At 40.3% G+C, this 11,193-nt stretch overlaps 1 protein-coding gene across 1 annotated transcript; it reads right to left on the bottom strand.

Annotated features, from left to right (window-relative positions):
• Positions 1–939: 939 nt before the first annotated feature.
• LOC117494673 (probable serine/threonine-protein kinase DDB_G0267686) lies at positions 940–9,931 on the bottom strand. The gene is made up of 3 exons (XM_034145601.1): positions 9,817–9,931; positions 2,991–3,320; positions 940–1,243 (listed from the first exon to the last, which is right to left on the bottom strand). The coding sequence occupies exons 1-3, from the start codon at positions 9,845–9,847 to the stop codon at positions 1,191–1,193; spliced, it is 414 nt and encodes a 137-aa protein (XP_034001492.1). The 5' UTR covers positions 9,848–9,931; the 3' UTR covers positions 940–1,190.
• Positions 9,932–11,193: the final 1,262 nt, after the last annotated feature.

Raw genomic sequence — 11,193 nt, 5'->3', positions numbered from 1 at the left:
GATTGTATTCAAAGATGTTGCTTTTGTTCTTCTAACTACAATAAGAGGCTGCTTTTCATTTTATAAAGTCATTTTATTTAGAAATATCTCCTCCTCCTCCTCCGCTGCACACGCTCCACTCTTTCATTTCAGTTATGAAGGGCTTCAACTCCACTTAAAGATATATTTGATTTCTCAAAATTCTGACTTTTTCTCAAAATTCTGACTTTTTCTCAAAATCTCACAAATTTTACAATTTTCGGCAAATCTCAAAATTCGCCTATTTTTCTCACAATTGTGACTTTTCAAAAGTTTTACAGCATTCTGACTTTTTTCCCCAAATCCCGAATTTATTCTAAATTGTTCCCCAAATGTTTGCTTTTTTCCCTCAAACCTCAGATTGTTTCTGTTGACATGCTAGTGCTAAACCAGAACAACTAAAACACACTTTCTTTTACATTTCTGTGAAAATGAACACATGAGATGTAACATTCTTTCTTTTGCTAAGCTGCGCTAACCACGTCCTAAACTAGACTCAAGAGTTTTGATCTCCATGAACAAATCCTCTTTTCACAAACATATATAATATTTAAAGGTACGTTACACGCGGGACGAAACATTTTCCTCAGGATCAGTTCCCTTTAGACGTTTCCTCGTCTAAAGGGAACTGACCCACTCTTTGAATTCAGTTGTGAAGGGCTTCAACTCCACTCAGAGAGATATATTTCATTTCTCAAAGTTTTGACTTTTTTCTCAAACTTCAGATTTTTTCATTAAATCTCACAGATTTTACATTTTTCGGCAAAATTCGCCCATTTTTCTCACAATTCTGACTTTTCAGAAATGTTACAGAATTCAGACTTTTATTAGAATTCAGACTTTTTTTTTTCCAAAATGCCGAATTTATTCTAAATTGTTCCCCAAATGTGTTTTCCTCACATTTCAGATTTTTTCCTCAAATTTTTAATTGTTTTCTCAAAACTCAGATTTTTTTCTCAAAATTCAGAAAAACTGCCGGTTAATATTCTGCAAGTGCTAAACCAGAATAACTAAAACACATTTTTAACATGTTAATCCTTTATGCTAAGCTGCGCTAACCACGAAATGAAATTAGACTCTCAGGAGTTTTTATCTGAACAAACAAATATAATATTTAAACACAAGATGTTAAAGGTACGTTAAACATTAAATATATATCCGTCTTCTCAGGATCAGTTCCCTTTAGACGTTTCCTCGGCCACTTCCATCAGGTCGCTCAGCAAGTCTGAAGCAAAACACACAAATATCACATTTAGTTTGAAACTTATTCATCCATTCAACTGAAAGAAAAATCATATTTCCAGCGCCTCATTAATCAATGACTTGAGATTAATCAACAATTTAATGTATTAAAAGTGTAAAATTGTGGCCTATTTTTTATGTTTTATTTTCACAATAAAACATAAAGAAGGAAAATATTAGTGCATTTTCTGAAAAAGTTCTAAAATCTAATTAATAATCAGAAAAAAGTCAAAGAAAAATCAGAAAAAGTTTGAAAATATCTTATAATATTACAAAATATACGACATATTTATTAATCATTAAAATAATACAGGAATAAATTAGACTTACTCATTAAAAAAAAAAAATTAAAACAATTTTGTCTAATAATGAACCTTTATTTATTATATAATTATATTATTATTACTAATGCATTATTGAAAATTACGGCTCCGCCCACTTTTGGGGGAAAACAACGCTGTCATTTGAACGGCGGTCAATACAAACTCTGAAGTTTTTGCCAATATGATCAGAAAAATTTGAAAACCGTGGATTTGTTGATCTTCAAAGAGCACGGTTACGATGGCCAGTCAGGCAAACTATTACATTAAATCATTGGACATCGACGAGCGGGCTCGATATATGGTTAAAGGTGGGGTAGGTACGTTTGAGAAACCAGCTCGAGATCGCTAGAATTAGAAAATACACAACCGGAGAAAATCTGCCACTTCCTCACAGAGCCCCTCCTCCAACACACACGAACGCGCACATGACCAATGAGGGCACGAGATAAGTTTGTGCACAGATGGAAGGCTGACAGGCAGGTAGGCCATCCAGTTATTTTAGCCGGGCCGGCTCAGATGATTGGTCGTGCTTTTTACAGTACTACAGCTTCCACAGGTGATGTTTTTTAGGGATTTTTTGTCAAAGCACTTCAGATATTCATTGCTATCGGGATGTTAAGAGCATTCCATGGAATATAACAAGTGTATCTCGAGCCGGTTTCTCAAACTTACCTACCCTACCTTTAAAGATAGCAGTAGGCGATCGATGTCCGTAGATGAGAGTAACACCTACGTCACTTCTGGGCGAAAATGACGGCCCCGCCCACTTTTAGGGGAAAACAACGCTGTCATTTGAATGGCGGTCAATACACTTTCTTTCTTTTTTAATGTTTGAGGTGCAATAAACGACACAGCAGCTTGTTGGCGTGATCAAACTATTATTTCCCGCCTCGCTCATGAGAGTAACAGCTGGAGAAATTACGGCCTCGCCTACTGATTTTAATTTAACCATATATCGAGCCTGATCGTCGATTTCCAATGATTGAATGTAATAGTTTGCCTGACTGGCCATCGTAACCGGGCTCTTTGAAGATCAGAAAATCCACGGTTTTCAAACATTTCTGATCGGATTGGCAAAAACTTCAGAATTTGTATTGATCGCCGTTCAAATAACAGCTCTGTTTTCCCCCAAAAGTGGGCGGGGCCGTAATTTTCGCCCGGAAGTGATGTAGGTGTTACTCTCATCTGTAGACTTCTTGTACTATTTTTTATTTGTATTGTTGTATTTTATTATATATGTTGCCTTGTTGGAGGAGCTCAGGTCAGAACAATTGCATTGCCATTTCTCCTCAGTAGCTGCTGAGCATCTGATGAGAACACCTCCTAAGAGGAGGGCCTTGAGTTTGCCCGCCCTGCTTTGGTCTCAGAGCTGTTATTTATATATAATTGATCATCAGTGAAGCGTACCTCCGTCGTTGATCCCCACGCTCGTTCCTCCGCCCTGTTCTCCGGTTCCTCCCGGAGGTCCTTCCAGCTCACAGAACAGTCCAGAGAACCCAGATTTCTTCTCGCGGCCTTCGTCATCATCGTCATCATCGCCACGGTGGAAGATCTTTGAGAAGAATCCTTTATCGTCCTCCTTCTCCTTCTCCCTCTCCTTCTCTCGCAGCTTCCTCCTCTTCTCCTCGTCGTCGTCTCTGTCGAAGATCTTGGAGAAGAATCCTCCCTCGTCATCTTTGTCCTCGTCCTCGTCGTCTTTACCGAGCGCTTTCTTCACGGCGTCCTCCACCATGTCTCCTGCAGGACAGACGGCCATATCGTCAGCAAACAGGGACAAAGTGAGACACAGCAGGGCACAACATGATTGTATTCACACTGAACACACGTAGGATCTGCTGTAGCTCCACAGATCACACGTTTTTATTGAGGGAAGATAGCTAGCTTGCTAACGGTCAGTAGACGCGCTAGTCGGCTTAGCTATGATGCTAATGGGACAATACGTTTATGCAACCCAGTCTCACGGCATTTCGTGTTATAGTCACGAAATGTAATCTATTGATTCGGGTTCACCAACACCATTTTCACCTTTTTTTCGTGTCACACAGAACGATTTTAAAAGCAAGGTATTTCTATTGGTGGTGTGTTTCGTGCCATGACACGAAAAAAAGGGGGAAATGGTGTTGGTGAACACGAATCAATAGATTACATTTCATGACTATAACACGAAATGCCGTGAGACTGGGTTGGTTTATGAGTGATGGCAAAACTACCCTTCTTTAAAACCCACAAAGTGTAGGGAACAACAAGAGGAGGAAAACTAATCTAATCAGCCGTGTTTAGCTTGCTAACGGTGTACTGATGCTGACATGTACTTATAAGCTAACGTGGTGTGCTAATGTTACGCAACATCTTGCAGAGGATGTATTTACAGCCAAACTGGAAATGAACCCAGTTTACTTTTTTTTTGGTAACTTTTGTTTGTTAGCTTTCTTGGGTTTAATACAAAGTCATGGTAGCATCTTGCTCTGTCAGAAACTGCCTTTTTATCCAGCTCTAATCCACATTTTCACCGAACACTTTTTACACCCTGGTGCTTATAATCTCTATATTGTAACTGATGAAGGGTTTTAGTGATGGGACGTCTGGGTCTGAAGTTATGAGAGAAACAAGCTGAGCTAACGTTAGCCGTTAGTTCGTAGCGGCTAAGTCCAGTCTCCACCAGAGAAACACTTTATTTTTTACTGGTTTAAATGGCCAGCAAACAGGGAGATGTAAAGTGAGGTACCACAGGATACCACATGGTGTCAGACTAGTTTAAAGAAATCATCCAAATCCACATTGAAGAGTTTATTATCTCTGTCTGTTTGTGCAGATTTCTACTCTAACACTAACACTTAGCATTAGCCTCGTTAGCATATTTAAACAGAAAGCTTGTAATATAAGAAATAACTGTGTTAATGTCCGTAATGCTGGGGTGCACAGCGGTGGGTTAGATCAGAAAAAGATCACTAAAGTAAATGTTGAAGAAGCTTAAAGGACCTGCAGCTGATTGGCTCATTAAAGTCGTTAGATCTGGAGAATATACAGATTATAAAAACTGAACAGTTTCTTTCTTTACAAGAAGACAATAGGAAAATCATTTAGAGAGACACAGACAGACTACAAAGAGACACAGACAGACTACAAAGAGACACAGACAGACTACAAAGAGACACAGACAGACTACAGAGAGACACAGACAGACTACAGAGAGACACAGACAGACTACAAAGAGACACAGACAGACTACAAAGAGACACAGACAGACTACAAAGAGACACAGACAGACTACAAAGAGACACAGACAGACTACAAAGAGACACAGACTACAGAGAGACACAGAACAGACTACAAAAGACACAGACAGACTACAAAGAGACACAGACAGACTACAAGAGAACACAGACAGACTACAAAGAGACACAGACAGACTAACAAAGAGACACAGACAGACTACAGAAGAGACACAGACAGACTACAAAGAGACACAGACTACAAGAGAGACACAGACAGACTACAAAGAGACACAGACAGACTACAAAGAGACACAGACAGACTACAAAGAGGACACAGACTACAAAGAGACACAGACAGACTACAAAGATGACACAGACAGACTACGAGAGACACAGACAGACTACAGAGAGACACAGACAGACTACAAAGAGACACAGACAGACTACAGAGAGACACAGACAGACTACAAAGAGACACATGACAGACTACAAGAGAGACACAGACAGACTACAAAGAGACACAGACAGACTACAAGAGACACAGACAGACTACAGAGAGACACAGACAGACTACAGAGAGACACAGACAGACTACAGAGACACAGACAGACTACAGAGAGACACAGACAGACTACAGAGAGACACAGACAGACTACAAAGAGACACAGACAGACTACAGAGAGACACAGACAGACTACAAAGAGACACAGACAGACTACAGAGAGACACAGACAGACTACAGAGAGACACAGACAGACTACAGAGAGACACAGACAGACTACAGAGGACAGACAGACAACAAAGAGACACAGACAGACTACAAAAGACACAGACAGACTACAAGAGACACAGACAGACTACAAAGAGACACAGACAGACTACAAAGAGACACAGACTACAAAGAGACACAGACAGACTACAAGAGACACAGACAGACTACAAGAGACACAGACAGACTACAAAGACACAGACAGACTACAAAGAGACACAGACAGACTACAGAGACACAGACATACAACAGAGAGACACAGACAGACTACAAGAGACACGACAGACTACAAAGAGACACACACAGACTACAAAGAGATACAAAGAGACAGCATACTACAAAGAGACAGACAGACTACAAAGAGACACAGACAGACTACAAAGAGACACAGACAGACTACAGAGAGACACAGACAGACAAAAGAAGACACAGACAGACTACAAGAGACACAGACAGACTACAGAGAGACACAGACAGACTACAAAGAGACACAGACTACAAAGAGACACAGACAGACTACAAAGAGACACAGACAGACTACAAAGAGACACAGACAGACTACAAAGAGACACAGACTACAAAGAGACACAGACAGACTACAAAGAGACACAGACAGACTACAAAGAGACACAGACAGACTACAAAGAGACACAGACAGACTACAAAGAGACACAGACTACAACAGAGACACAGACAGACTACAAAGAGACACAGACAGACTACAAAGAGACACAGACAGACTACAGAGAGACACAGACAGACTACAAAGAGACACAGACAGACTACAAAGAGACACAGACAGACTACAGAGAGACACAGACAGACTACAGAGAGACACAGACAGACTACAAAGAGACACAGACTACAAAGAGACACAGACAGACTACATAGAGACACAGACAGACTACAAAGAGACACAGACAGCTACAAGAGACACAGACAGACCACAAAGAGACACAGACAGACTACAAAGAGACACACAGACAGACTACAAAGAGACACAGACAGACTACAAAGAGACACAGACAGACTACAAAGAGACACAGACAGACTACAAAGAGACACAGACAGACTACAAGAGACACAGACAGACTACAAAGAGACACAGACAGACTACACACAGACAGACTACAAAGAGACACCAGACTACAAAGACACAGACTACAAAGAGACACAGACTACAAAGAGACAGACAGACTACAAAGAGACACAGACAGACTACAGAGAGACACAGACTACAAAGAGACACAGACTACAAAGAGACACAGACTACAAAGAGACACAGACAGACTACAGAGAGACACAGACAGACTACAAAGAGACACAGACAGACTACAAAGAGACACACACAGACTACAGGAGACCACAGACAGACTACAAAGAGAACAACAGACTACAAAGAGACACAGACAGACTACAAAGAGACACAGACAGACTACAAACGAGACACAAGACTACAAAGAGACACAGACAGACTACAAAGAGAACAGACAAGACTACAAAGAAGACACAGACTACATAGAGACACAGACAGACTACAGAGAGACACAGACAGACTACAAAGAGACACAGACTACATAGAGACACAGACAGACTACAAAGAGACACAGACTACAAAGAGACACAGACTACAAAGAGACACAGACTACAGAGAGACACAGACTACATAGAGACACAGACAGACTACAGAGAGACACAGACAGACTACAGAGAGACACAGACAGACTACAGAGAGACACAGACAGACTACATAGAGACACAGGACAGACTACAGAGAGACACAGACTACATAAGAGACACAGACAGACTACAGAGAGACCGACAGACTACAGAGAGACACCGACTACAGAGAGACAATCAGACAGACTACAGAGAGACACAGACACAGACTACAGAGAGACACAGACAGACTACAGAGAGACACAGACAGACTACAAAGAGACACAGACAGACTACAAAGAGACACAGACAGACTACAAAGAGACACAGACAGACTACAAAGAGACACAGACTACAAAGAGACACAGACAGACTACAAAGAGACACAGACAGACTACAAAGAGACACAGACAGACTACAGAGAGACACAGACAGACTACAAAGAGACACAGACAGACTACACAGAGACACAGACAGACTACAGAGAGACACAGACAGACTACAGAGAGACACAGACAGACTACAAAGAGACACAGACTACAAAGAGACACAGACAGACTACAGAGAGACACAGACAGACTACAAAGAGACACAGACAGACTACAAAGAGACACAGACAGACTACAAAGAGACACAGACTACAAAGAGACACAGACAGACTACAAAGAGACACAGACAGACTACAAAGAGACACAGACAGACTACAAAGGACACAGACAGACTACAGAGAGACACAGACAGACTACAGAGAGAACACAGACAGACTACAGAAGAGAACACAGACAGACTACAAAGAGACACAGACAGACTACAAAGAACACCACAGACTACAAAGAGACACAGACAGACTACAAAGAGACACAGACTACAGAGAGACACAGACAGACTACAAAGAGACACAGAAAGACTACAAAGAGACACAGACAGACTACAAAGAGACACAGACAGACTACAAAGAGACACAGACTACAAAGAGACACAGACAGACTACAAAGAGACACAGACTACAAAGAGACACAGACAGACTACAGAGAGACACAGACTACAAAGAGACACAGACAGACTACAAAGAGACACAGACAGACTACAGAGAGACACAGACAGACTACAAAGAGACACAGACTACAAAGAGACACAGACAGACTACAAAGAGACACAGACAGACTACAGAGAGACACAGACAGACTACAAAGAGACACAGACAGACTACAAAGAGACACAGACTACAAAGAGACACAGACAGACTACAAAGAGACACAGACAGACTACAGAGACACAGACGACTACAAGGACACAGACTACTACAAGAGACACAGACAGACTACAGAAGAGACACAGACAGACTACAAAGAGACACAGACAGACTACAAAGAGACACAGACGACTACAAAAGAGACACAGACAGACTACAAAGAGACACAGACAGACTACAAAGAAGACACAGGAAACAGACTACAGAGAGACACAGACAGACTACAAAGAGACACAGACAGACTACAAAGAGACACAGACTACAAAGAGACACAGACAGACTACAAAGAGACACAGACAGACTACAAAGAGACACAGACAGACTACAGAGAGACACAGACTACAAAGAGACACAGACTACAAAGAGACACAGACTACAAAGAGACACAGACAGACTACAGAGAGACACAGACAGACTACAAAGAGACACAGACAGACTACAAAGAGACACACACAGACTACAAAGAGACACAGACAGACTACAAAGAGACACAGACAGACTACAAAGAGACACAGACTACATAGAGACACAGACAGACTACAAAGAGACACAGACAGACTACAGAGAGACACAGACAGACTACAAAGAGACACAGACAGACTACAAAGAGACACAGACAGACTACAAAGAGACACAGACAGACTACAAAGAGACACAGACAGACTACAGAGAGACACAGACAGACTACAAAGAGACACAGACAGACTACAAAGAGACACAGAAAGACTACAAAGAGACACAGACAGACTACAAAGAGACACAGACTACATAGAGACACAGACAGACTACAGAGAGACACAGAAAGACTACAGAGAGACACAGACAGACTACATAGAGACACAGACAGACTACAAAGAGACACAGACAGACTACATAGAGACACAGACAGACTACAAAGAGACACAGACTACATAGAGACACAGACAGACTACAGAGAGACACAGACAGACTACAGAGAGACACAGACAGACTACAAAGAGACACAGACAGACTACAGAGAGACACAGACAGACTACAAAGAGACACAGACAGACTACAAAGAGACACAGAAAGACTACAAAGATGGCTGCTGGGCCTCCTTGTCCACATAATATAATGTAAACATTAAACCCACTTATAAAATGTGTATTTCCAGTTTTTTTTTAAGCGTCTCTCATTTTGAAACTAACACACTCTCCTCCTGACGCAGCATGCAAATCACACACACACACACACACACACACACACACACACACACACACACACACACACACATACACACACACACACACACACACACACACACACACACATACACACACACATACACACAAACGATCACCTGATCCTCTCACTCACCCATTTTCTCTGCGATCCACTTCGTCGCCATCCTGCCGCTCTGAGTGTGTGTGTGTGTGTGTGTGTCAATCAGTGTGTGTGTGTCAATCAGTGTGTGTGTGTGTGTGTGTGTGTGTGTGTGTGTGATGGTCTCTGCAGGTGAGTTTCAGGCCGACGCCCCTCTCAGGTGACTCCTCCCTCAGGTGTGTCTGAGAGGCTCAACCTGCTGAACCGGCTGCACCTGCACCTGCACACACACACACACACACACACACACACACACACACACACACACACACACACACACACACACACACACACACACACACACACACACACACACACACACACTCTCTTTATATATGACGACACACTATCTGATTCAAGGAAATTATCTATGGTAAAATCAGTAAACAAATTTTAATTTGTTAAACTAATTGTAAATGTAAAGGGAATGTTCTGAAAATGTTGACCTATTTAAATGTTTTTATTGTCTCAGTAAACAAACAAAAAAAGAGACCAGGAAAATATTAGTGAATATTCAGAAAAATGTTTTAATATTAAAATATTTCAGGAGAAAAAGGAAATTAAATCAGAAATGTTACAAAATTAAAAGAAGATATTTATTAATCATAAAAATGAAAACATTGATAAATAATTTGGAATTACAAAAAATGAATCTAAATTTCTGTCATTCAAAAATCTAACTTTTCACAATAATCTGACTTTTTGTCTCTTTATCTAATTTAAAGATAAACTAAACAAAAAACAGGGAATATAGATAAAAAATATTAGTGTTTTATCTAAATATTATCCAAGAAATGTAACAAAATATCTGAACATTTTACAACATTTTTTAAATTATTTTTCGTCATCAAACTTTTTTTTATAAAATACATTAAAAATAATTCTAAAAATATTCTGACTTTTTTATAAATAAAATCCCAATAGTAAATTATTTTTTATATAATCTTGCATTTTTTTCCGTCAAAATAATGTACCTACTATTTCTCTAAATCTTCCATCTTTTCTGTTTTTTGTTTTTTTTATATTTAAAGTTTCCCCTTTTTTTTCAGATTTCTTGTCATTTTCCGACTAAGCTAATAATGCTACGTATTCTTGAAATATTGAAGCTTTTTTTTGGGATATTCAGACTATTTTCTCTACATATACTGTATACGTATATTTATAAACCAATCAGAGCAGACCGGAATCTGGAGATGGAGACACACAGAGTGTAAAGTAACTAAGTACATTAACTCAAGTACTGTTCTTAAGTACAATTCTGAGGTACTTGTACTTTACTTGAGTATTTCCATGTTATGCTACTGTGTACTTCTACTCCACTACAGTTCAGAGGTACATGGTGTACTTTTACCAGGGCCGTCCCTGGCCAAC

The sequence above is a fragment of the Trematomus bernacchii genome, unplaced genomic scaffold (assembly GCF_902827165.1).
Source record: "Trematomus bernacchii unplaced genomic scaffold, fTreBer1.1, whole genome shotgun sequence".
Taxonomy (NCBI): Eukaryota; Metazoa; Chordata; class Actinopteri; order Perciformes; family Nototheniidae; genus Trematomus; species Trematomus bernacchii.
The sequence above is the reverse complement of the archived record's forward strand: the minus strand, read 5'-3'. Positions and strand labels throughout refer to the sequence as shown.

Bases quoted from the DNA above. Each gene is read 5' to 3' on its own strand.
- LOC117494673 (XM_034145601.1), bottom strand. From the start codon at position 9,847: ATGGCGACGAAGTGGATCGCAGAGAAAATGG. The intron at 3,321-9,816 runs GTGAGTGAGAGG...TCTGTCCTGCAG, and splicing joins GTGGATCGCAGAGAAAATGG to GAGACATGGTGGAGGACGCC. The intron at 1,244-2,990 runs GTACGCTTCACT...GTTTTGCTTCAG, and splicing joins CGTGGGGATCAACGACGGAG to ACTTGCTGAGCGACCTGATG.